The sequence below is a fragment of the Talpa europaea genome, assembly GCF_964194135.1.
Source record: "Talpa europaea genome assembly, chromosome: 7".
Lineage (NCBI taxonomy): Eukaryota > Metazoa > Chordata > Mammalia > Eulipotyphla > Talpidae > Talpa > Talpa europaea.
The window spans coordinates 115,370,322-115,396,510 of record NC_140074.1 but is presented as its reverse complement, the minus strand read 5'-3'; the positions used below and the strand labels follow the sequence as shown (position 1 = coordinate 115,396,510).

The window sequence follows — 26,189 nt, the reverse complement described above, 5'->3', positions numbered from 1 at the left end:
CTGCGGCTCTTAGGAGAAGGGTGAGGAGAGCAGGGCTAAGAGGAGCCCAGAGGCTTTTTGCCAGCCCTGCCTCCCTCCCCACTGCCCCCTGGAAGGGGAAGAGGGTCGGGGGACTCACTCCCCAAGCTGAGACTAGCTTCTCTGCTTGTAACAGAGTGGTCCCCAGGAAAGGGAGAGGTTCCTGGGGACCACCCTGTTACATGCTGACCTTCCCCAGACTGGCTCCTTACCCCTCCTCCTCTACCCCTGGGGCACCGCTAACCTGGGGGCAGCCCCCACCCCACTCCGGGACCCTCAGGACATAGCAGCTAAGAGCCAGAGCTTACTCTCCCCTCTCCATCCGGGCAAGTGTTGGGTCACCTCCACCCTCCACCGCAGGACGTGATGGGGGCCAGGGGCTGGAGCCCACCGGAGCAGAGGGTGGGAAGAGGTGAGGGCTGGTGGGGACGGATGCAGACTTTCAGGCTGACTCTGGCACATGTCTTGACATCAGGGTTCTTTCAGTCTCCCTGAACCTTCGTCCAGACGGTTCTCCCGCTTTGCAGCCCCTCCCCCTGTAAAGTTCTCGGGGAGCTCTAGGTAAGCCTGAGTGCTAACCGGAGCCCCCAGGCGGTCCCACCCCCTGCTGGCCCTGCTCCCAACCTCGCCCCCAGCCGACCCCTCCCTTCTCAGCCCTCCCCTCCAGCCTCTGCCACCCTCCCCCATCTGACTTGGCCCCGGGGCCCTGCCCCCTCTGTGTCCTTCCCTCCACCTGACAGGGTCTGGCTCAAGGTCACTGCAGTAATTCCATACCCGGCTGCCTGGGCCGCCACCGCCGCCGCTACCGCCTTATCGGCTGCTGGGTTTCTGTTTCACTCCCTTTTATTTCTGGGCATATTGTGTTCGATAAAACCCTTTGCTTGTAACACTGCTGGCAGCGCTCCCAGCCGCTCCCTCCTGCGTTCCTTCCTTCCCTCCTCCCACCCCTGTGATCCCTCGTCTCACCCTGCCCCCTTCCTCCCTACCTTGTCCCCTCAAACTTCACGGAGGGAGGGCCCAGCACCTCCCTGGTGTTTCTGAATCCTCCCTTCCCACTCCGCAAAGTGTGCTGAGAAGGTTCCCCAGGCCCATCCTAGGGGGCCGCGGCGGGGCCCACTCTGAGGCCCCTCCCACTACCCCAGGCCCGGCCAGGGCCGGAGGGCTGGGGCTGCCAGGCCCAGGTAGGGCTCCAGGTGGAGCCGGGATGCTGGACTGGTTCTGCTGGTTTAGTGGCCAGCACTGGGAGGGGTGTGCAGAGGGGGCGGGCTTCAGCGCACAATTATTTCTCATCTTGACTCCTGCCACCCGCCAGCCCACCAGTTGGGGAGGTAAAGACGGGTCTGAGTCACTGGTGAGGGGGAGGGCAGGCACTAAACAAGGGCTGGTCGTGGCATCCCCACAGAAGGCCTGCCACCGCTGGACAGAGAGGCAGCTGGCAGACAGCAGGTAGGTAGCGCTTTCAGCCAGCACTTCCATCTTCCCGCAGAGCTTTCCCAGGCACCTGGGCTCCATGAAAACTGCCAAAAGGCCTGCAGGCCACTTGGAACTGAGCTCAGGATTGGCAGGGCTGGGGTGGAGGGAGTGTGCGGCTGGGTGTGTATGGAAGGGTGAGGCAGGGCATATTCCTTCTGACTCCTGCAGGGGACAGAGCTGAGAGCTGCAGTCCCCTTGGGTGTGGGTTTCTTGGGGCTCATGGGTAAAGGAGAGGACTGCAGGCCCAGCAGCGTGTGTGTGCACACCCATGTCAGACAAAGGGTAGTGGCAGGGGGCTCTGGTTTTGTTGTCTGTCAGGGTCCTGAGAGGACCTGTCTCTTTTGGACCTGGGTTTGCTTTGAGCACATGGCCTGGCCTGGGTGGGGTGGGGGAGCAATGGGCTGGTCCTAATCCTTCCTCAGCTGGGGCATCAGAGATCTATTAGGGGTCCAGGGCCTTGCGAGTTTGGGAAACTCAGACTGGTCTTGCCTCCAGGGACCTTACATTCTGAGGAGAAGGTGGGACCAAACAGTAAAGCAATCAGACAAATTAATTACAAAACTGGTGACACTGACAGTAAGTATTCGGTTAGTCTTCTCGAGACTTGGGCGTCAGTACCATTCCCGCCACCTACACGCTGTGTGGCTGTAGGCGGCCGCATCTCCTCTCTGGGCTCAGTGCTCCCCCATGTACAATGGGGTGCTGGTGGTTAGGTCTCCCTGGAGACAGCCTTCCCCTGCTCTGCTTCCTCTCTTGCCTTCTGACCTAGCTGAGAGTATTGCTTCTGAGCTGCCTTTCTCACTCTACTGGCTCATACTCATCACCCTTCCCTTTAGATCTGGGATTTTAACTCAGACATCACCGCCTCTGGGAGGCTGGCCCCGCCTTTCTTAACCTGGGTATTCCTGCACTCCTCTGCATTCCCAAGCTGGACGGTGACGTCTGTCCCTTCTCAGTGGGATGTGGGTAGGTCAAGAAATTGTGCTCTGTGCCTGGCATAGTGCCTGGCTCAGAGAAGACCCTGAGAAATGGGTGTTGAGTCAGTTAAGTTACAAAAATAACAATATGAGAAGAGAAGAAAGTGAGGACTGAGAAGTTAGAAGGGATAGGTCTGAGCTAGATTCAGACAGAAGAGGAGGAAGCCAAGCAGAAGGGAGGCAAGTAGGTATTCCTGGGGTTCATGTTCATATCCCTTCTTAAGCACAAGGACTGTGGGGTGTGTCTGCCTGGTTAATCCTGGCTCCACATTTGCCAGCTCTGTGATCCTAATCAAGTCACTTAATCCCCCTTGGAACCTCACTGTCCCCATTCATGAATGGAGGTAGTAATAATTGTGTCTTTGGAGTGTGGTTGTGAAGATAGGGGAGCATGCAAAGCTAGCCCTGCTGGAGAACAAGTAAAATAAGAAAAATATAAACAAGTTCCTGCTGAAGGCTGATCCTGGCAGCGGGACACCTGCCCAGGCCTGGAGTGGCCAGCAAGGTGGACCCTTAGCCCTGAGTTCCAGACCTTCTCTTTCTCAGACCCATGTGGGACCCAAGGACGCAGCCGCCCTGCTGAGAGCACGGCGGCCCATCCTTGGAGACGGTGACCTCTCATCAGCAGCCCTCGGCCCTCCACCTCCAGCTGGGGTGGGGGCCACCCATCTGCGGGTCCCCGGCCATGACGACCTCCGCGCTGCGGCGCCAGGTGAAAAACATCGTACACAACTACTCCGAGGCGGAGATTAAGGTGCGCGAAGCCACCAGCAATGACCCGTGGGGCCCCCCCAGCTCGCTCATGTCAGAGATCGCCGACCTGACCTTCAACACGGTGGCCTTCGCCGAGGTCATGGGCATGCTGTGGCGGCGGCTCAACGACAGCGGCAAGAACTGGAGGCACGTGTACAAGGCGCTCACGCTGCTCGACTACCTGCTCAAGACGGGCTCGGAGCGCGTGGCCCACCAGTGCCGCGAGAACCTCTACACCATCCAGACGCTCAAGGACTTCCAGTACATCGACCGGGACGGCAAGGACCAGGGTGTCAACGTGCGCGAGAAGGTCAAGCAGGTGATGGCCCTGCTCAAGGACGAGGAGCGGCTCCGGCAGGAGCGGACCCACGCCCTCAAGACCAAAGAGCGCATGGCGCTGGAGGGCATGGCCATCAGCAGTGGGCAGCTGGGCTTCAGCCGCCGCCACGGTGACGACTACAGCCGCTCTCGGGGCTCCCCGTCCTCCTTCAACTGTGAGTGAGCCCCCGGGGTGTGTCTGGGGATAGGGAGGGGGCCTGAGCTCCAGTTCTGGCTGCGAGCTTGAGCCTGACCCGACTGAGGTCGTGAGGCTCAGGGAGATAAGGACCACGACACACGGGGCACTGCGCCAGCACACAGTAGGCACATGATACGTTAGCGGACACAGTCAAGGAATTACGCATTCATTACTATCATTAATTAGCTGTTGGGCCCAACGGCTGGGGGGAGAAGAAGCAGGGGCTCTGGGTTCCAGCCCAGTCCTCACTGCACCCGCCCCAGCTGTGTGATCTGAGCGGCCCTCTCTGATCCTCGGTTTCCTCATCTGTCAAGTGGAAGTTGTCTCACGTGTCTCAGCCAGCTGACGTGAGAATTAAATGAGACCAAGTCCAGGACTGCCCCCGGCCCTGCACCCAGGCCCATGGAATGGAGCTCCCTCGTGGGATTCCCCTTAGACCCCCCACTGGAGGGTACATCCCAGGAAAAGGGAGCCAATGACAAGCAGTTCTTGCCTTTCCTCCCTGAAGCAGTGATCTGAGAACTACAGTCACGCATGGCTTAAGGAGGGGTACATTCCAAGAAGTGAGTTGTTGGGTGACTTTGGCTTTGTGCAAACATCATGGAGGGGCGTTACAGTCTCTTGCAACGGTGAGTGAGCGGCCTGCTCACTATTAGCCCAGGCTGCACGGTACAATCCTAATGCCATCATCATCATATCCACCCTCCCTTGTTGACAGAAGCGCCACAAAGCCATGTGTGACTGTACTCAGAAAGGGCCTCCTTTCATAAGGCCCTTGGTAGTATGCTGGGGGACTTGTGCAGCGTTAACGGTAGTATGAGGAGAAACTGTACAGAAAGTGCCAAGCACAAGGCCTGGCCCCTAGGGTCTCAACTGCCAGTTGTTCCTTCCCCCAGTTTTCCCCTCTGGGCCTTGGCTTCCTGGTTGTGTGTTGTGGGGTTGGGTGAGGGGGGAATGACCTGTGGGCAGCTGGGTGTTCACAGAAGCCATGATGGTTGTTGCAGCCTCCTCCTCATCCCCACGCTACACCTCTGACCTGGAGCAGGCGCGGCCCCAGACGTCAGGAGAGGAGGAGTTGCAGCTGCAGCTGGCCCTGGCCATGAGCCGGGAGGAGGCTGAGAAGGTGAGGCCCCAGGCTGAGCTGGGCTGGGCTGGACTGGGGAGGGGACTGCAGGAAGAAAGCGATACCGGATGTCCTGGAGCCTTTACTCTTGGGCTCTTCTGCCCCAGGCTCCAAAGCCCCAGTCCTGAGCACTGTGACAAGCTCAGGGCCTGTCCATGTCCATGGCTTGTCCTGGCAGGAACTTCCTCCTGGCCTCTGTCCTCTCTGGGTGAGGCTGGGAAGGCCCGTGAGCATGTAGTCGGTCGAGGGTACATGGCGCGTCTCACAGACCTGCTGCTGCCATGTGGTGGTGATGGGAGACAGAGATATGTTGTCCCCAGTTCATCAGCTGTCCCTTGGCAGGTGCAGGGACAGCCCCCGATATCATCCTCTCTGCCATCACATCTGTCGATCCAGGTAGACTGGGCAGGAAGAAGCTGGGCTTGGACAGCACTCAGGGAACCTAAAAGAAAAGGATCAGTCTTGATTTTTAAACTGCACCTCGGATGCAGGCAGGGAGGCCACACCCACATTGCTGTCTGGGGGCAGGCTACCCGCACCCACTCAGAATGGGCATATCTCGCTCTCAGCTTCCTTACCCACACAGGGCCGTGTTGCCTCTCGGCCCCGAGTGGAAGCCCTGGGCCAAATTCACCCCTCTCTTCCTCCCTCACAGCCGGTCCCCCCAGCCTCCCACAGGGACGAGGACCTGCAGCTACAGCTGGCTCTGCGCCTGAGCCGGCAGGAGCACGAGAAGGTAGTGGGCTGAGCCTCCCGAGCTGGTGCTGGTGCTGGTGGAGGTGCTACGGGGCACTAACAGGCTCCTCCCGCATCACCTGTGGTCCTGCTGCGCTAACCTCTCGCCACCTCCCCCTACGCCCGCATCTTCTTGATGCCAGTCCAGGTCCCCGCAAGTCCAGGCTGGACTTCTCAGGCTCTCTAAACCCTGTGTCTTCTGCAGGAGGTGAGATCTTGGCGGGGAGATGACTCCCCCGTGGCCAATGGTGCTGGGGCCACAGTCCGCCGGCGGCAGGACAGAGAGTCCGAGAGAGACGACGCTGAGGAGGAGAAGCTGAAAACCAGCCAGGTAGGAAGCCCACCTCATGGGCTGCATGAGGTGACAGCACTGGGAGGTGAATTGGGTTAGTATTTATGAAAGTGTAGACTAGTGCTTGGTCTAGAGGAAGCACTACCTAACCATTTACTCAATGGAAATGGGAGCAAAGGGCGTGTAGCAGCCCCCAGTCCCATACCACATGGGCTGGTGACTGAGCTGATGGCAGAGTGGGGTGCAAGGAATCTTGATCCCAGCCCCCTGAATTTGCTGTCTTTTATTTTATAACTTGGGGCACATCGTTGTTGGGGCCTCAGTTTTCTCCTCTGTACAGTGGTCTTGTTAGACAGTCCCAGCTCTGCCGTTCTAGGGTTATATGATACTGTGGATTCAGGCATTGGGTGCTGAAAACATCATGGGCCCATATCGTCATGCACCCCCTAATGATATTTTGATCAGGGGTGGGCAGCCTATATACAGTGTTCCCTGTGCATAGCCTGGGGGTGTAGTAGGCAGTGGCACCTCGGTTTGTGTAAGTTTACACAACGTGATATTCACACAATGAAATCACCTAAGGGTGGACTCATAGCAATACAAGGGATGTGTGACTACACTTTCCAAGAGGAGGGGAAGGGGTAGCTGCTGGGAGCAAGGCCACCCTCCAAGCTGTCCTTGCTACTTCTGGGGGTTCTCTGCCCCCTTCCTGCCCATGTTCACTGTGGCCAGTTTCTCCTGGACATTGGCAAGGGAGAGACAGGCTCTTTATAAAATCTGACCTTTGTCGCTGATGGGCTGAGGAGCTGGACAGCTGAGGAAAGGCTCAGGCGGGCCTGGGTTCTTACCCCAGGTCTGCCTCTCCCTGACTGCATGATGTCAGGCAAATTGTTTCCCCTTTCTGGGCCTCGTTTGTAAAACGGGCACATCACTACCTGCCCTGCCTACCGCACGGGGTTGTTATGAAAATTAGACACGAAACGGATGAGGAAGCATTTTATACACTGGAAAGCACTGTACAGAGGTGAGAGATCATTAATAGATGTTTGTGGAATGAACAGAGAGAACGAGCTGGTGTTTGGATGACAGGTCAGGGCCCACCCTTCCCCCGGGGCCCCACCCACCTCTGAGCCACAGCTATCTCCTCCCTCTACAGTCCTCCATCCTGGACTTGGCTGACATCTTCACACCTGCCCAGGCCCCGCCCTCCACACACTGCTCCGCTGACCCGTGGGACATCCCAGGTGGGCGTGCGGACTGCAAGAGGCCCCCGGGCTGGCCCCAAACAAGTCCCTTTCCCAGCTCTTGCTAGTACCCCCTCCCGGTACTGAGGGGCCCTGGGCAAGTCACTCCCTGAGCCCCCTCTGTGACATGGCGACCTAGTGAGAAATTGGGAGCACCTCTGAAGCTCTTGGGAAACGCAGAAATGTTCTTTAGTTGTCTCTGATCATCCTGGCTTTCTTGCTCCAGTCCATCCCTGCCTGGGCCGGTGGTTGGAGTTGCCCATGCAACTGGACCATGGGGGTCCAGGTTCCTGGGGTAACTTGTTGAATGTAGGCTCCGGCTTGCAGGGTGGTCCTGAGGCAGAGGGGTCCCTTGGTGTCTAGGTAACTGGGAAGGGTGCTGGACTTGGGTGATGGTGGGCCTGCAGTGACTGTGCTGTCTCCATTTCAGGTCTCAAGCAGAACACAGAGCCCAGTGGCTCCTCCTGGGGGCCTTCTGCAGATCCCTGGTCTCCTGCTCCCTCAGGGAGTGCCTTGTCCCGAAGTCAGCCCTGGGACTTGCCTCCTACACTTTCTTCCTCTGAGCCCTGGGGCCGGACCCCAGTGTTGCCTGTTGGACTCCCTGTCACAGACCCCTGGGCACAGACCTCCCCCCACCATAAACTCAATGTTGGGGCTGACCCTTGGGGGGCCTCCACGGAGACCTCTAACACACCCGGTAAGTGGATGGCCAGAGAGCGTGGGTGAAGTACTGGAGGACCTCAGGGTCCCCCTCCCTTTAATGCCAATGGGAGGCGGGGGGCGGCATGTTCTGTGTATTAAGAGGGGGTGCTTGCCCGGAAAGGGGTCAGACCAGTGTCTGACCTTTTTGTCAACCCATCTCATTTCCCTCTTCTTCCTTGGCTAGCTCTAGGTGGTACCTCGGCCTTTGACCCATTTGTCAAACCTCCAGTATCCACAGAGAACAAGGAGGGGCTGGAGTGTGCACAGGCTCTGCCCTCTAAGAAGCCCGGCAGCCCTGTGGGTAAGCAGGAGGCAGAGATGACGCAACTCTGGGGAATGAGAGACCACCCAGAGCTGGCCTCTGCCCTGTTCCTCCCACAGCTGTGACCAACTCCTCTCCCCACCAATGAACTCTATCGTGTCTATTGCAGAACTGGACTTGTTTGGAGACCCCGTCCCCAGCTCCAAACAGAATGGCACGAAGGAGCCAGATACCTTTGACCTGGGTGTAATAGGGGAAGTGCTACCCCAGCCCAGCAAGGAGGCCAGAGCTTGCCCGACTCCTGAGTCCTTCTTGGGTCCCTCAGCCTCTTCTCTGGTCAACCTTGATTCATTGGTCAAGGCCCCCCAAGCGGCAAAGACCCGGAACCCCTTCCTGACAGGTAGGCCAAACCCTCCTCGCTGCCACGTCTCAACACTGGGGAGCCCGCTGGCTCTGCTCTTCCTCTCCGAGCCCAGCCTGCCCTGGACTCTTACTTCTTTATTCCTAAGACCCCAGAACTCGCTCCCTGGTCATGAAGGGCTATGTACCCCAGGCCGCTTCAAACCCTCCACACCTCTCATTCCACAGGCCTCAGCGCTCCATCTCCCACCAACCCGTTCGGCGGGGCCGAGCAGGGCAGGCCGACCCTCAACCAGATGCGCACGGGGTCGCCCGCGCTGGGCCTAGCGGCCAGCGGGCTGGTCGGCGCGCCCTTGGGCTCCATGACCTACAGCGCCTCCCTGCCGCTCCCGCTCAGCAGCGTGCCGGTCGGCGTGACCCTCCCCGCCTCGGTCAGCGTCTTCCCGCAGGCCGGGGCCTTCGCACCCGCGCCCGCGAGCCTGCCGCAGCCGCTGCTGCCCACGTCGGGCTCGGCCGGGGCCCCGAACCCGCCCCCGCAGGCCGGTACCAACCCCTTCCTCTGAGCTCCGCCCCTGGCCGGCCGGCGCACGCGCACGACGCCCCGCCCCGGCGCGCGCGGCCGCGGGGCCCCGCCCCCGGGAGACTCCGCCCCCCGGAAACTCCGCCCCCGAGACTCCGCCCCGCGGCCGGCGCGGTGCGCGGTCCCTGGTCTCCGCAGACGCTTTGCAGCTCTTGGATTTAGAGACTGGCGACTTCTTGGGGGGCCGAGAACACGCCCCGGTAATAAAGACTGGAACCCACGTCCTCAGCTCTTAGCAAGTGGACTTTTTGCTGGACATGACGGCCGGGCCTCGACCACAGGCCAAACTACTGCTCCACAATGTGGGGCACCAAAGTGTTAGCATTTCCTGTGCAGCCTCCTCGGCCCGGCCCTTTCTAGCTTCCAGAAGTTGCCCAGGCTCTCGCTCCTCATTCCATCATGTCATTCATCACACATCTGCACTGGGGATGAGCTAATAGCAAGGAGCTACATGCAGTTAGTTGTTTGCGTTTACTGTGCACTCCTTATGTGCTGAGCACTAAGGCAGAGTTTGTTTAATCCTTGCGGCAGCCCTGTAAGGTAGATAATGTTAGTCCTGTTCAGGATGGGCTGCGTAATTTGTGGGGTCAAGTGCAAAATGAAAATGCAGTGCCCCTAGTTCAAGTTGGGTTAAGGATTTTTAAGTGGGAGCAACAGAGCATGAAACCAAGTGCACAGTCCTTGGCCCCACTCCCTTACAGGTGAGGAAACAGGCTTAGGAGACGGTGGCATGTTCCAAGTCACAAAGCTGGCAGGAAGCAGGGCTGGAATTCAGACAGTCTGGCTCCGTTGCCCTGAGCTCCCAAGCTGGGCCTCAGATTTAATTGGCAAATATTGACTGACTGCTATGGATAAAGAACTGGGCTGGCCTGGGAGGGTTGCAGGAATTGCTAAGCCCACAGCTTTCAGGAGCTCAGAACTCAGTGCTGCAGGCAAGCCAGATGCAGTAGGCCCATGCACCTTTGTTTTTACTGAGTCACCTTAGATCTGGTCACCAGGGTCAGCAAGAAACTCAATTTCAGCCATGCAGAGGGAGCCAGACCCCTCCTGGGGCTTATTCAGGGTCTGAAAAACCAAGGGCAGAGTCAGGACCTGGTACCTCACCCAGGGGCCACAAATGGGTCACCTTCACTCAATGCTCTGGGATCACTGGACCCCAGGGCAGTGGTGTGTCCTCAGTACTCAGGGTCTGGCCCTGCAGACAGCCTGCTGCTGAGCGCCACCCCCCCCCTTTGGGGGCCCTGGGAGGAAACAGCCATAGGCCAGAAACACCAAAGCTGGGGGAAAAGACACACCACTGCTCTTTCCTAAAGTAGGGGTGGAGAAAGAGCTGCTCTGTTCTGGAGGCGAGAATCCCACCCATGTTGGTTGTTAACAGGCAAAATGGACAAGAGAACCTACCTAGGAGTCGGACCAACAGGGTCAAAACGCTGCTCCAAGGTTTGCACTTAATGATAATAATAATCACTTAGTAATAAGTGGTTATGCTTCCTGACCTCGAGTAAATTACTTAAGCTCTCTTTGACTCTGTGCTTCTGTTTCCTTGTCAGATGGGAACAAGAGTTCCTTCCTTATGAGATTGCTATGGGGCTCCTCTCAGGCCAGTGTCCATGTAGCCCAGGGTTGAGCCTTTTCAGAGACAATAAGGAAGGAGCCCATCATATCCTTTATTCCTGGTTTTCCCAGGCTGTCCCCAGAGCCCAGCCTCCATCTGTCTTTGGCCACACAGACCGGGCAGGTCTCCATCCTTGGTCCCCGGCCATGCTGCACCCCTCTTCTATCTAAGCTCTCCTCCTCTTCTGTCCCTTGCAGATACTGCTTCCCTGAGGACTCCCAGGGTGCTGTTTTGATTTCCACAAGGACGAGGTTAATAACCTTGCTCCCCATAACTACTTCCTCCCTTAAGACCCCACCTCCTGGGAGGTTGAAGCCACTGGGCTGTCCTACCTCTTCCCAGCCTGGGGCTGCTACTCCACCTCATTCTTGACATGCTCCAGTCTGGGCTCACAGCCTTCTTTTCCCCCAGATATTGCTCAACCCCATGTGACTCCATCAACCCAGAGGATGACCTTGCTGCCCCTGTAACCTCTCAACTGCCCTTGCCCATGGTCACACTTTGGGTTTGAAGTCACCCCAAATTCCTCCACATTCAAGAATGGCTTCCTGATCTCTGATTTTAACTTCATTCCTTGCAGGGAGCACCCACCAGACCCTCTGACCTGTCAATGTTCCATCACCAACCCCACCCTTCTCAGATCGTTCTTCTCACCTCCATTTCATCAGTTGCTCTCTTCAACCAAATCCTTCCCCTGGATACCTGTCATAATTAGCTTCATCTATCTTAAAAGTCCTTCTCTCCACTCACATCAAATGCCTAGCCCATCTCTCTGCATCCCCTTTCTCCCCTCCCACAACCCGCTCAGGTCAGCTTCTGCTGCCAACCTTACCTCTCTGAATTCTGTCTGCCAAGCCCCACCAATGGCCTCCATGTTGCTGAAGCCAGTGGGCCCTTTTCTGTGTTATCCTAGTTGGCTTCTCTGAAGTCTAATCATGTGGACTCTCCTTGTAATCCAGTCCCTTTGCCTCTAGGGACAACACCCTCTCCAGCTTTCCCCTTGAACCGGCTGTTCCCGCTCCATGTTTTCATGGGTGCACCCCTCTGTGCCCCAGATCCGGGTCTGCTGTCTCCCCGCACGGTCCATACCCACACTGTCCTCACACTGAACACTCCAATTCCTACCAAACTCTCCTCTGCATTCCAGAGCTGTTGTCAAAGACACCTTGAACCAACACGTTCAAAAATGACCTCATGGGGGCCTCCCTGGTGGCCTAGCAGTTAAGTCTCAGGACTACAGCTATGACCTGAGTTCGATCCCCGGCCAGAGAGCTGACCCACATAGCACAGCAGACCTCTCCTGTCTGGCCCGCTGCTCCTCTCAGCAGTGTGTTTCAGTAGATTCGCCTGTTCTGCTCCCCACTCTATCTAGGGTGAATCCTTTCACCTCCTGCACCGCTGGTCTACACCCCAGTTCTTCCACACAATAATAAGTAATTTAAAAAATGAGAAAAAAAATGACCTCATGAGCCCCTTGTGCGTGCCTCTGTGTCCCTTCTCAGCAAATGGCACCACCACCCAGGAAGCCCATTCTGCAAATGGTTCTGGACAATTCTCTCTCCCACACCACCACCCCTGATGATCTCTTCAATATACACCTCATGTCTATCCCCTTCTGTCTCCAATCTCCACCTGGCACAGATCTCCACCAGCTCCCCCAGGTCCCGTCACGGCCTCTAATACTCCTGCTTCCATGCCTGCCCCTTTCTAGTGCCCTGACCCTGGGAAACTAGAGGGAACTTTGCAAACTGCAGTCACTCCCCTGACTAAAGCCCTCCAACAGCTTGCTTCTGCTCTCGGCACTCACCAGTCCTCCCATTCACAGTTCCCTCCAAGACCTGACCCCTGGCCACCTCCCCAGCCTCATAACCTCATCTACTACCTCTGTCTCCTTTGCACTCCATCCTGCAACCACATTAGCTTCCACAGCCCCTCCACCGTGACTCACTGCTCTGCCACAGGGCCTTTGCACATCTGCTCCTGCTTTCCCAGCACTTCCTGCACACCCTCTCCAGATTCCATCCTCTCATTCTTCTATGGCTACTACACAAATGTGATTTTCTCAGGGAAGCCTTCCTCCACCTCCCCTTCCAGGCCAGTTTCCTTGTTATATCTCGTCATGCACTCCTCACCAGGAGTGACTGGGAATTTATTTGTGTGGCTGTCAGATTGACTTTTGCCTTCTTCGTCAGACTGTCAGCAGCCCAGGGCAGAAACCTGGTTTCTCTGCCCACTATGTATATGGCAGTATCGGACAGGCAAGGGCACTCAATAAAAACTGGGTGAATGTGCAAATGAGACCAATGTGTTAAATAATGCTAGGACATAAAGTTGGATCATCATTATTACTCAGTGAGGGCTTCCCGGACTGGGTGGGGTTTGAGCAGGGCTGAGAGATGGGAAGACAGAGCAAAGACAAAGCTCACGGGCTGCTGGGCTCGGACAAGCCCAGCCTTCCTCTCCTGCCTCATTTCTCACTTGTAAAATGGGCAAGGGTTGGACAAAATGGGCTGAGGCTCTGGTACTCCACGTTCCTGGCACCCTCACCACCCTCTGTGTTCTCATGAGCGTTATTCTCTCGCAGGCAGCTAGCATAGGATCAGGTCAATCTGCCCTATTTTCAGCACAGACCCAGGTCCTCCCAAGCCTGGGTTGGTCTGTCTGCAATCCCGAGCTCAACCACCGGGAGGCGCTCGGAGACCAGTCACGGGGCCGGGAGTCTAGGTGAAGCAAGGCTCAGGGCTCAGCCGGGTGGGTGCCTGGCCCTCCTCCCACCAGGCAGCCTCTCACACCACCCTTCCTTTCTGATGGGGGCGTCTGGGGCCATGGCCTGGAGCAGCCATGCTGGGTGCCTAGCTGTACGGAGGGGGGGGGGGGGCTCCTGACACCCCGCCCAGCCTTGGGCCTCGTAACCAACCACAGGTACTAATGGCCGAGGACCACTATGGCAATACCGTGATTCTACGGGGGTGCCAGGGTCGATGCCTAGTGCCAGATCAGCCACCCCCTCATGGCTGCCCACCACCCCGAGTCTGCGCCCATGACCAGGCCTTTGTACAACCTCCTCCCTTCTAGCAGCAGGGCCAGTTCCCCAGGCACTCTGTTCTGACACTGCCTCCTGGAAGCCTTCCTTGAATCTAAATGCTGGGCCAACAAGCGTCCTTATTCAGCAGCATCTTAGGCTGACCCTGCTATGTTCCCTTTTGCTGCAGGACCTTGCCATCCCCCTGGGCTGAGCCCCTGAGATCAGGCCGTTTCTGACACCCTGGGAATCCAGGGGTGCAACACAGGACCTGGCCCTGTACCCACTGGGTGGATGTTGAGTGAGGGTGTCCCCTGGGTCAATTTTCTCTCACCGCCCCTCACCAGGGCTGGGCACAGACCCAACTTTGCCCTGTCCAGCAGCCTGTCAGGTCCCGCACTCAGGCATGCCAGAGAAACCCCTCCAAGTACCCAGCCTGGGGAGGCCTAGGGGAGGGGCCCAGTCAGGGGGAGAGAATGGAGCCCCAGGGACCATTCTGACCATTGTGACGCATCCTGACCTCACAGTCACATCCTTCCCACTGCCAGGTCCGAGAGGTTGGGGGAGACTAACCTAGCAAGGAGCCCCCAATGAGCCACCTTTCCACACCCCCCCCAAAACACAAGGGGGAGCACAAAAGCCACGGTCTCCCCCGTGGTTCAGAAAGGTGTGTTGGTCTGGGAACGGGGTTCCAGGAGGGGTGCCAGAGGGTAGGGTGGGCCTCGGGGCAAGCAGCGGGGGAAGTGGTAGAGAGCCCTCGCCTGACCCTCCTGCCACGCCAGGGGTAGCTCCTCCCGGGACAAGGACCGTAGTGTGTCGGTCAGTAGTTCGGTGTCCATGCCTGCTGGAGGGAAGGGGAGCCGGACCAACTGCTCGCAGTCCACAGGGCAGAAGGTCCCGAACCGCCTGATCAATGAGAAGTCGCCGTACCTTCTGCAACATGCCTACAACCCTGTGGACTGGTGAGTGCCTGCCCCGCACCCTCCCATGGCGGCTATGCCCCTTCGTCTGCGAGTGATACCCACCCTGCCTGGACTAGGTACCCCTGGGGACAAGAAGCCTTTGACAAGGCCAGGAAAGAAAACAAACCAATTTTCCTCTCAGGTAGTGTACCTCCTTCTCTGGGTGGGTGGACGGCAGTGGTGGAAAGGAAGAGTCCCCCGGGCTTCCCAGGAAACTAGAGGACGGGGCCTCTTCAGTTCAGGGGTCCTTGCCTGGCCTCCTCCGATCACTTACTAGTCCCCCACTCTCCTCACCCCAGTGGGGTACTCCACCTGCCACTGGTGCCACATGATGGAGGAGGAGTCCTTCCAGAACGAGGAGATCGGCCGCCTGCTCAACGAGGACTTTGTCAATGTGAAGGTGGACCGGGAGGAGCGGCCAGATGTGGACAAGGTGTTCATGACCTTTGTGCAGGTGCGCAGTCTTGCCCTGGAGGGGGCACTGCCCTCGCACAGGGCGCTGCTTCCCTCACCCTTCCCCTCCCTCCACCAGGCCACCAGCAGTGGTGGGGGCTGGCCCATGAGTGTGTGGTTGACGCCCAGCCTCCAGCCCTTTGTGGGGGGCACCTATTTCCCCCCTGAGGACGGCTTGACCCAAGTTGGCTTCCGCACAGTGTTGCTGAGAATACGGGACCAGGTGGGTGTACATCAGGTGTGTCGGGGGGACTCCAGGGGTCAAGGGCAAAGGAACACGGTTGCCGACCTCCAGGGCTGTCCCTCTCTCCCACAGTGGAAACAGAATAAGAGCACCCTGCTAGATAACAGCCAGCGCGTCGCCACAGCTCTGCTGGCCCGGTCGGAGATCAGCATGGGTGACCGCCAGCTGCCACCCTCTGCAGCCACCATGAATAGCCGCTGCTTCCAGCAGCTGGATGAAGGTTATGATGAGGAATATGGCGGCTTTGCTGAGTCCCCCAAGTTCCCCACACCAGGTCAGTGCTCCTTGGCCTCCTGGTGCTTGTCTTGGTCACTGGCCTTCTGACCACTGGTTTGGTCATTTACCTCCTGCTCTCCTGTCTGGAGGTGACCCCTGCCCCTCAGTGTGTCAGTAGCTCTCTAGTGAAGACCTGATTTTGGTCTCAGTAGTGACCCTCTAACGCTGACCTGGACCCCCCAGTCTCTCCTGGGAGACTGCTTGTTGGGTGCTAACCCCAGCCTGGTCAAAGGCACCTGACTGCCCAGTTCTGCCCGGTCCTCCCACCTCTTACCAAGCGCTCTTGATGCCCACAGTAATCCTCAGCTTCCTGTTCTCCTACTGGCTCAGCCATCGACTAACCCAGGATGGCTCTCGGGCCCAGCAAATGGCCTTGCATACCCTGAAAATGATGGCCAACGGGGGCATCCGAGACCACGTGGGGCAGGTGAAGGAGGCGAGGCATTCCCTGGAGGGGGTGGTAGTCTTGGAGCAGAGGCAGGACTGGCCTCTAGCCTTGAGTCCCACCTGGTACAGGGCTTCCACCGCTACTCTACGGACCGCCAGTGGCATGTCCCGCACTTCGAGAAGATGCTCTATGACCAGGCGCAGCTCGCGGTGGCCTATTCACAGGCCTTCCAGGTGACCCCTGGTCCCAGCCCAGAGCACAGGCCTCCACCTCTCCACCTGTCCCTCTTCCTTATCTCAGGCTAATTCCCTCCCATTCACCTGCCCAGGCAGGTTCCCTCCCCATAGGGAGGATGCTTGTACCTGGGCCTCCCTGGGGACCTCTGTTTACAGCCTCCTTCTTCCCGCCTAGATCTCCGGTGATGAGTTTTACTCTGACGTTGCCAAAGGCATCCTCCAGTACGTGACTCGGAACCTGAGTCACCGGGTGTGTGTCCACTGAAGCAGGGGGACCTGGCAGTGGGAGGGCTCGGGGCCTCCCCAGCCCTCAAAGCTGGTGGGGTCAGCCAGCTCTCTCCTCCCCACAGTCTGGAGGCTTTTATAGCGCAGAGGATGCGGACTCCCCCCCAGAGCGGGGCATGAGGCCCAAAGAAGGCGCTTTCTACGTGTGGACAGTCAAAGAGGTCCAGCAGCTGCTCCCTGAGCCAGTGCCAGGTGCCACCGAGCCTCTGACCTCAGGCCAGCTTCTCATAAAGCACTATGGGCTCATGGACAACGGCAACATCAGCTCCAATCAGGTGAGGACTCCTGGGGATACGGGAGGGGTCCTGACGCTTGGCAGGCATGAGGACTCCCTCTGACCAGGGCTGTTTTCCTCAGGACCCCAAGGGGGAGCTGCAAGGCCAGAACGTGCTGACTGTCCGCTATTCACTGGAGCTGACCGCTGCCCGTTTTGGCCTGGATGTGGAGGCTGTGCGGACCTTGCTCAATGCGGGGCTGGAAAAGCTCTTCCAGGCCCGGAAACATCGGCCAAAGCCACATCTGGATAGCAAGATGCTGGCTGCCTGGAATGGTGGGGAACCATGGCTGAGGCCTGATCCATTTACAGAATTGCCCTCCACCAGGCCCCTTCTCTATGTCAGTCACCTGCTAAGTAATAATTCTCCCTTAATCAGATTTATTATCCTCAATTTACAAATGGCCAAACTGAAACTTAGAGAGTTTAAGGGATGCCCCTACCCTCCCACCCGGCTACACGCTGCCTGGCACTATAGCTGGAGCTCTTGCTTATTCACCACCTTGCTCCAGAGAGGTGTCAGGGCTTGGGGGGGGGGGGTGTTGGGGTGGACATATCTGGAGGGGTCCCATCAGCTCTTGACCACCGGTGCCCCCTCCCTTCAGGCCTGATGGTGTCTGGCTTCGCGGTGACCGGGGCTGTCCTGGGCATGGAGAGGCTGATCAACTATGCCATCAACGGGGCCAAGTTCCTGAAGCGGCACATGTTTGACGTGGCCAGTGGCCGCCTGATGCGGACCTGCTATGCAGGCTCGGGGGGGACCGTGGAGCACAGGTTGGGGGGCATGCAAATGGGGAAGACTGGTCTCCCTGGGCAGCTCCTCTCCTCCCCTGTGGGTCAGCTCTGATGCTGGCTCTGCCATCTGCCCACCATGAGCTCCATATCTCCCTGGAAATGGACTAATGGTACCCACCTAAAATAGCTTTCGAGGGTTAAATGAAAGAATGTGTATGAAGGGTCTTCTCTGGGAAGGTCCCTCTCTCTGGGCCTGTCCCTAGCCTCTCCCCTAATGCCTGTCCCCACAGCAACCCGCCCTGCTGGGGCTTCCTGGAGGACTATGCCTTTGTAGTTCGGGGTCTGCTGGACCTGTATGAGGCCTCACAGGAGAGTGCGTGGCTCGAGTGGGCCCTGCGGCTACAAGACACGCAGGACAGGCTCTTCTGGGACTCCCGGGGAGGCGGCTACTTCTGCAGTGAGGCTGACCTGGGAGCTGGCCTGCCCCTGCGGCTGAAGGATGGTCAGTGAGGGAGTGTGGAACTGGCCTGGGGTCCTGGACCCAGCAGGACTTGGTTTACCACGGGGCGGGGGTTGGGGTGGGAGGAGCATAGCACAGCATGGAGGGGAAAGGAAGGGCTGGGCAGGGCCGGGCCCTCCTGGGTCGTATCTCCACCATGTATAACTGAGACACTTTGGGCCAGCATCGTTCTATTTCATAGCCTCCATTTTTTTATTTTTTTTTAAAGATTTATTTATTTATGCATATGAGGACTGGGGTACAGGCCAGAGATGTGGGTGTGGAGGGGTGAGAGGACTCGCCAGAGACAGAGTGGGGAACAGAACAGGCAGATCTACTGAAACACACTGCTGAGGAGAGCAGCGGGCGAGCCAGGAGAGGTCTGCTGCGCCATGTGGGTGGCTCCCTGGCCGGGGATCGAACTTGTGCTGTAGTGGTTGTGAATAGCTTCATAGGTTGCGTCTCAACCCCTTGCGCCACGAGGGAGGCCCTCCATTTCTTTATATGTAAAACAGCTCACCTTGGCACTCCCTTACAGGATTGATGCAAAGGTTTATTTAGCTATTAATTGACAAAATTAGCTATTAAATGAGCTACTGTTTAGCAGCAGTAACTGGTGTGCTCAGATTCTTATGTTGAACAAGGCTGGCATGGTCCTTAATCTCATGAAGTTTACAAGTAGTAGGGGAAACAACTAATAAACACTAATACTTAATGCAAAAAACACACAAATGCACACATGTGTAGCTGAATTGAGTGCCCTGAAGAAGCAGGTTACTCCACCCCCTGACTTTCAGTCGCACTCACCATCATGCACCCCATCTGGTCTGCTAACCATTTCCCCACACTCCCCACACTCCAATGCAAGCTCCTTGGGAACAAGAACTTTCTGTCACTGCCATAACCCCAGGGTCTAGCACAGGCCAGGCACATAGTAGGTACGCAATAAATGTTAGCCAAATGAGTGACAGGGCCTTGAGAGAGCCCAGCTGAGCTGGGAGGAGGTCAGATAAAATCTGTGACAGGTGTCACTTAACCAAGGGCTAGAGGAAGAGATGGGGCTGTGTGGTTGTGGAGAGGAGCTGGGGGCAGGGGAGTTCAGGCAAAGGCAAAGCCTGTGAGAGGCCCAGGGAGGGGTAGGGGTGGGAGGGATAGACTACTCCAGAGGATGGGGGCAGACTTGGGGGGGTGCCCAGGTGGGTGGAGCTGGCTCTCTACAGGGTCTTATAGGAGTGGAAGGCTTGAGGGGTTTCAAGTGGATTGTGACCTGCTCTGATTAGGTCTAAGAACGTCACTGTGGCTGCTGAAGGGAAAGGGATCTGGGCAGAGGAGATGGGCCACCAGTTCAGAGGCCGTTAGTGGCACTTGGTCCCTTCCAGGGTTGGCAAAGGCCCAGGCAAGGTAGAAGTGTGTGTGGCGAGGTGTGGTAGGATTGGATCTATTCTGGCCACAGACCCGGCAGACTCGTGGGTGGATTGGAAGCGGGAGGTGAGGGAGAGAGAGGGAGGGGCAAGGATGCAGCGGCTCTGGCTGCAGCTGGGTGGCAGGATCAGGTGTCAGCAGTGAGATGGGGGAGCCTGTGGACCATGTTCACCCCGAGCAAGAGGGGCGGAGGATGCAGGAAAGCACAAGCCGAGTATCTGTAACTGCTGCGCTGGCAGTACACCCTCAGACCTGGACAGGAGTGGGGGCGGGGTCCCTCCAGCCTACCCCCCAGCCTCCCAGCCAGTCCTGGAGCAAGCCACCTCATGACCCTCCCTCCCCACCCCACCCTTCTGCACCCTGCAGACCAGGATGGCGCAGAGCCCAGTGCCAACTCTGTGTCAGCCCACAACCTGCTTCGGCTGCACGGCTTCACAGGCCACAAGGACTGGATGGACAAGAGTGTGTGCCTACTGACCGCCTTCTCTGAGCGCATGCGCCGCGTCCCCGTGGCGTTGCCCGAGATGGTCCGTGCACTCTCAGCCCACCAGCAGACCCTCAAGCAGGTGGGGGTGGTGGTGAGGGTGCTGGACTGGGACCTGGGTGGGAGGAGAGCTGAGACCTCAGTGGGAGGAGGGTGGTGGGGTGGGGCTCCTAGGGCTGCCCTGGGAGCTCCGGTCCCTAAGCGTGTGGCATCTGAGTGTGTGCAGGCGTCCCTGGGGACTGTCTGCAAGGTTGCTGCGTGCAGGTGGGGGAGTGTGTCTGAGACAGGCCTCTGGCACCCATGTCTGTATGCCTGCCTGGGACTGGGACTCTCAGAGTGGGGGCCAGGAGGGGGTGTCAAATATGGGCCCCTGTGACCGGCAAAGTATTTCTCTGTACGGCTCTATGCACTGGGTCTGCTGGGGCGTGTGTACAGGTGTATGCCTGCTGTGTGCAGCCCCCGATGTGTGTCATTGTGAGTACATCTGGAAGGCGTGTATGTGTGGCTCCTACCTGCCTGTCTGTCCGTGCTGGTTTGAGTGTTTTCTAGTGTGTTTGTCCACAGGTGCATGTCCATGCTCAGGGTTGCCCGCTTGTTTCTGCACATTTGTCTGCATATCTCCACAGGTGTCTGCCTGTGTGTGTCTGAGCAGGGGTGGAGGGTGTCTGGTGCCTCTGTCTGGGCATTTGATGTGTATGTGTGTGACAGCTGTTTTCCTATGTATTGTCTCTGTGCATTTGTGTGTCTTCAAAGGTATCATGTCTTCTATGTGTGCGTGTGTGTGCATGTGTGTGTGCTCGTGTGCATCTCCCTGTGTTGGTACCTCCACTGCCGGGTACAGTATTGCCACTGTGTGTATCCTTGTGTGGGTGCACGTGCGCATGCGTGTTCCCACTTGCCAAGCGGTGAATCTGAGGCAGCTGCTCTGAGAGAGGCTGAGCTGAGCCCCTTTCCATCTTAGGGGGCTACTAGATGGGGTGGAAGGGGGATGGGGAAGCCCTGGTAGGTCTGGCTCACACGTGTCACTGGGGTTCCCTTTCTGTTCTGGCCAGATTGTGATCTGTGGGGACCCCCAAGCCAAGGACACCAAGGCTTTGCTGCACTGTGTCCACACCATCTATATCCCCAACAAGGTTTGTGTGCAAGCATGGCCCTCGCCTTCCCTGTCCCTGGCTCCTCTCCTTGGTTCCCCAAAACAACCTCCTGGGGAGAAGAAACCCCTCCTATGGAGCCTGCCAGTGTTCCCCAGGTGACCCTCTCTACTCTGCACCCCCTCAGGTACTGATTCTGGCTGATGGGGACCCTTCCAGCTTCCTGTCCCGACAGCTGCCCTTCCTGAGTTCCCTGCGCCGGCTGGAAGACCGGGCCACCGCTTACGTGTGGGAGAACCAAAGCTGCTCAATGCCCATCACTGAGCCCTGTGAATTACGAAAACTGCTGCATCAGTGACTGCCACATGCCCTTTTGGGGTGGGGCAGAGGGCAGAGCTTCCCAACTGTCCAGAGACTCAGGCCCTGCGGGGCCCAGCAGAGCCTGGGGCCGTCCATGGGCATTCTGTCACCATGTCACCTCAGTCACCCTTGCTGCCCCCCACAGGCACCCACTCACCCTGGAATAAACCTAAGTGTCCCGCGGTAACTCAGGCCCCTGCCTTGCTTGTGAGGGAAGGGAACCAGCAGCCAAGGCCCTCTGCTGAGATGTTCCTGGTGACACCTGAAGGTGGAGGAGGCCTGCCAGGAGGCAGAGGTCAGCCTTGCCTGCGGTGTTCTTCAGCTTAAGATGTCACCAGCCTGTCCCTGCCTTTGTTCGTGGTCATTGCAGCCTGAATGAAACAGAGGGCATGGCCAGTAGTGACCACCAGGGGCTAGGGCTAGGGGGTGTAACTTTCCCAGGCAGGGGAAAGGCCAATCAGATGTGTTAGAAAGGAACCTGCCTTCCCCTTCCGTTATCTCCTATTTTAAGCTGGGATAGAGGCAGGGGGATGCTTTAATTTTTCTCAGAATGGTGACATTTGCATATGCTCTGGTATATGGTAGCAGCTGCTGTTATCAGGAACCAAAGACATTTCTTCTGAGTTATCCATCCAGCCCCCAATCTTCCCAGGATGCAGCCAAAGCCTTCCTGCAGGAAGTCATATTGTCCAGCCCCCTGTTGCCACATAGCCAGGCCAGAGAAAGAGCTCGCTTTCATTTGGGGCATTAGCTGAAAGTCTTTCTCCAAATCTGAGTCCTTCCTGCTGCAGAGAAATTGTGCTTTTCCTGTGACCATCCCCAACCCTTTCAATGTTGGGGATGCTCGCGAGTACCATTCTTGGCCCAACATTTCTCCAGAAACCCCATCTAGCTTCCACAAGGGGAAGGGGACTGGAAAGCAGCCTCTGGGGAAGGGCACAGGTAGGGTGATGGGGCTGACAGGCTAGGAGGAGGGGAAAGAGCTGCCTCCCTGGGCTCTTCCTGGGTGTGCTGAGCCTGGGCCCCCTCAGAGCCCCAGAGCCAATCAGTGCAGGTGGCCAGAAGAGGCTGTTGGAGAGGAGACCTGAATGCAGCACTGCTTGTGGGGGGTGCCAGCAGTGGGGAGGAGCGGGGCTGAAGGATCTGGGAGCCAGCCAGACTCACTCCAAGGTCTCACTCCAAGGGGATGGTCGATGGCTACCCCCTGCAAGTGGTCACTGGTACCAGGGTCAGCTTTGTCTGGGCAGCTGGGCCCTTAGTACAAGCTACCAGCCCATCTGGAGGGGATTAGGGCTTTGGCCAACAAGGTCAGATGGCCCTTTCTGGTTAGAACGCGCTTAGCCTTGCCAGGAAGTCCACAGACGAGGCAAGTGGGAGCGTAGTCTGGGGCAGTAAGGAGGGCGGGGAGAGAGTGGTGAAGCACAGGTGGCCTTCTTGGCAGCCCCAGGCCTGGCTTTGGAATACTCTGGGCAATATGCATGGCCCTATTGTCTCTGCTGCCCCACTGACCCTCGGAAATGAGGTGCCAAGGCAAATCCTTTGGCCTCAGATGGCTAGATATTCAAGACCCAGAGGGGGTAAGAGATGGGTCTGAGACTACTCAGCACATACAGTCCTTTACAGGGTTTTCAGGGTACAATTTAAATCACTAAGGCACCCTCTTCCCTCAGGGAGGTGCAGGCACAGCTGTGGAGGAGGGAGCATTTGGTGTCCTCTACCCCGTCCTCCAGCTCCCTTCTGCTCTGTGTCTCCTCTTTCCCTGGTACCAGGCACATGCCCGCATGGCGATTCTGTAAATGGGTTCAGAGGAAGGAGTTAGGGCCTTAAAGGTTCTCATGGGAGTGCCAGCATTTTCTAAAGATGGCAAGGTTGAACATAAGTCTTGCTCAGATGGGATTTTAAATCTGCAGCCTTCCTATCCCGAGTTCTGGTCTCTCTCAGGTCTGAGCACGACTGTCCTGGGACATCCTCCCCCCAGCTCCCAAGGCTGTCGAGGGGTGCAAAATGGGGCAAGTGAGCAGAGGGGAATATATTCACAGAGAGGAATATTATCGCAGTTCCTGAGGGCCAGCCAGGCTGGGGGAGGGGAGTAAGGAGAGAGGGATGGCTAAGGGGAGAGGAGGGGGGGGTGGCTGGCAGAGCAGGGCCTTATGGGACTTCTCCCTCAAACGAAAAGAGATCTTAGACAACATTTAGACCTAACTTTATTTGGAAACTGAGGCCAGCAGAAAGAAGTTTCTTGTCCCTTTCATTTCTCTTTCCTGCCTGAGGCAAAAAAGATGCACTAAGTACCCACTCTATGCCACACATTAGGCCAGGCCCTGGACAGCAGGCTGTCAGGCCACACTGAGCCTAGAAGGGAAGACAATCAGTTCATTACCACAAACATATCACCCCAGCTGGGCCAAGGGCTAGGGGTATCCAGACTCGGCCTGGTACTTAGTAGGTACCAACAACACGTGCTGAAAGGTCACACTGAGGAGGTGAAATGAGAGCTAAGGCTTGGAAGATAGGAGTTTAAGATGGCTTCGGCTTCCTTTGCCTTCTCTGTGGGTCCTGACTCCCCCTCAGGCTAACAGTTTGCATCACTGACTGATGTGCATCCTGGTGCCCTTCCCTCGTCAGAACGCCTGAGGTGGCAGGTCTTCCCAGGTCCAGAGCTCAAGGAAGTGGATATGGGTCTGTATTTGTCCAGATGCATGTGTGTGCCCCCTCCCCACCCCGCCCCTGTGTGGGTGTGTTCTACAGCAGAGTTCAGTACAGGGACAGGTGCTCTGGATGATGGATGAAGGCATGCAGACTGCTGACTGCCTGGGAACCTGGCCTTTGGGCTGGGAAGCCTCTCTGGCCTCATTTTTCTCCTCTGCAAAAGAAAAGGATAGTGAAACTCGCTAGCTCCGGGTGCCAAGCCCCAGGCCTCTTGACCCTGTCCGGGAAGGGTAGGCCAAACGGCAGGCTGGGGGCAGGCACAGGGAAGGTGCCAGACACCTGGAGAGCACCATAAATAGGCCCCTCTCCCAGAAGACGGCTGTGAGTTCAAGACTCTAGCGCGGAATGAGAGCAGAGACTCCCGCCAGGAGAGAAAGGCACTTGAGGGAGCTGCTCATTAGCATGAAATGCAAATAAACCCGGCCTCATTTGCACAACTCGGTGCCCGGATTTCGGCGAAAGGGCAACTAGGGAGGCGACGGCGCAGCAGCCACTCTTCCCTCCCTGCTGCACTCCCGCAACCCGCCCAGGAGGGAGCTGAGACACCCACCCCGCGCGGCGGGAGGCGCGGGGGATGCGTGGGTGGCGCAGTCTTGGGAGATCGAAGAATGCCCGGCAGCCGGGCTGGGGGGAGCGGGTGCGGGAGGTCTTCTGGTTCAGCTCCTCGCCTCTCCGCAGTGGCGTAAGAGCCCCGAAGTCTTGGGAGTGGGAATTGACTGACCTGCCTGATTCCGCTGGGTCCACCTTCCGCAGAGGTCCGGGAAGTGCTCATCCTCGCTGCCCTCTTCGCCCGCCTCGCCCCCAGCGCCCAGCACTCCAGCCGCGCTGAGGTCCGGGGACCCACCGCCTCTGGGGGTGGCCCCGGCTGCGAGGGGGAGCTGGCGCTGAGCCCGGGGACTCGGGAAGGTGAGGCGGGGCGAGGCCGGAGCGGGGTCTGCGCGTGCGTGCGCGCGGGTGCGAGACGCCGCAGACCCTCCAGGACTGACCCCACCGGGGGGGTGGGGTGTGAGTGCAGGGACCCCGCGAGCTCCTGCCCTGCGGAGCCTCCCCGTAAGCCACAATGGAACTCCGAGAGGGAGGAACTGAGGCAAGGAGTGCGGGTGTGGCGAGACTTTGCAGGTTGAGTGGGCAAAGCCCAGCTCTGCGCTCACACCCCCAGCCACACTCGCCAGACCCTCGCAGCGCCCTTCCCCGGCGCCTCTTCCCGCTTCGAGCTGCCTTTGCAGCTCCAGGTTCTGAGTCTGGCGCGACCTGCCATGGCCACGTGTTTAAACATGAATCTCCCGCGTGGGGTCCACACTCTCCAAAAGACCCCTATAGACCGACGGGACGAAGCTCAGGACTGTCGGCGTGAGGTCAGGGTCAGCGGGTTAGGGTTAGGGTTCGGGGGCGGGGTCAAAGTCGCAGAAGTGAGCCTGAAACAGGACCCAGAAACCCGCCTAGGCTCCGCCCGTACCCGCAAGGGCGGCCCCTCCAGCCAGAAGCCCTGTCCCCGGGACATCCCGCTCCGTCCCCCGGCCCTTCAGCCCCCTTCCGAGGTTCAACTCCAGGGGGGTGAGGAATCAGTAGAGACTCGGGATTTCGTCTGGAACCCTCATCACACCCCCCACCGCAGGCCGGCGCCTCTCTTCTGCAACCCCGCGCCGAACTGAGCCTCGCCCTACAGCTGCGGGCAAATTCGGGGGTCGCGGACAAAGAATGCCCGAGGGCCGGCGGCGCCATCCCAGGACCCCGCGCCAAATCCTGGCTCCCCGGGGCTCCCTCCAGGGGAGTCCCAGAGACCGCAGCGGCCAATAGGAAAGTGGGTTCGGTCTGGGGAGCCGTCTAATTGGCCTGGCTTTCGGGAGCGGACCCGGGGCGGCGGGGCGGGCGGGGGGCGGGCCTGGGCTTCGGGGTGGGAACCGGATTCCAGCTGCGCGCTCCGCCCCGCCCGCACTGCCGCGGCGTCCGGCCAATGAGCCGGCGGCTCGGCGCCGGCGGCGCGCGGCGATTGGCCGGGGGCCGGCCGGGGGCGGGGCCGAGGCTTGAAGTTGGAGTGAGGATCCAGCTGTGGCGTGCGCCGGGCTCCCCGCCGCCGCTCGCGCTCGCTCGCTCGGCT

The 26,189-nt window shown here is 58.3% G+C and overlaps 2 protein-coding genes across 4 annotated transcripts; both read left to right on the top strand.

Moving 5' to 3' along the window:
* Positions 1–3,150: 3,150 nt before the first annotated feature.
* On the top strand, positions 3,151–9,019 carry EPN3 (epsin 3; the record flags this gene model as incomplete). Of its 3 annotated transcripts, none has more annotated exons than XM_084237244.1 (9): positions 3,154–3,715; positions 4,743–4,861; positions 5,517–5,597; positions 5,802–5,927; positions 7,045–7,132; positions 7,563–7,829; positions 8,025–8,135; positions 8,266–8,496; positions 8,685–9,019. In XM_084237244.1, 9 exons carry the CDS (start codon positions 3,154–3,156, stop codon positions 9,017–9,019), a joined length of 1,920 nt encoding a protein of 639 aa, XP_084093370.1. The 3 variants fall into 3 exon arrangements, with proteins under 3 accessions (XP_084093371.1, XP_084093370.1, XP_084093369.1); XM_084237243.1 differs by having other exon boundaries at positions 8,019–8,135; XM_084237245.1 differs by lacking the exon at positions 5,517–5,597 and having other exon boundaries at positions 3,151–3,715; positions 8,019–8,135.
* Positions 9,020–14,263: 5,244 nt separating this feature from the next.
* SPATA20 (spermatogenesis associated 20) lies at positions 14,264–21,380 on the top strand (the record flags this gene model as incomplete). Its single annotated transcript, XM_084236684.1, has 16 exons — positions 14,264–14,340; positions 14,456–14,635; positions 14,713–14,777; positions 14,935–15,089; positions 15,168–15,311; positions 15,405–15,606; positions 15,905–16,035; positions 16,125–16,229; positions 16,408–16,482; positions 16,583–16,792; positions 16,875–17,067; positions 17,397–17,565; positions 17,817–18,028; positions 19,814–20,013; positions 20,984–21,064; positions 21,210–21,380. The coding sequence occupies 16 exons, from the start codon at positions 14,264–14,266 to the stop codon at positions 21,378–21,380; spliced, it is 2,370 nt and encodes a 789-aa protein (XP_084092810.1).
* Positions 21,381–26,189: the final 4,809 nt, after the last annotated feature.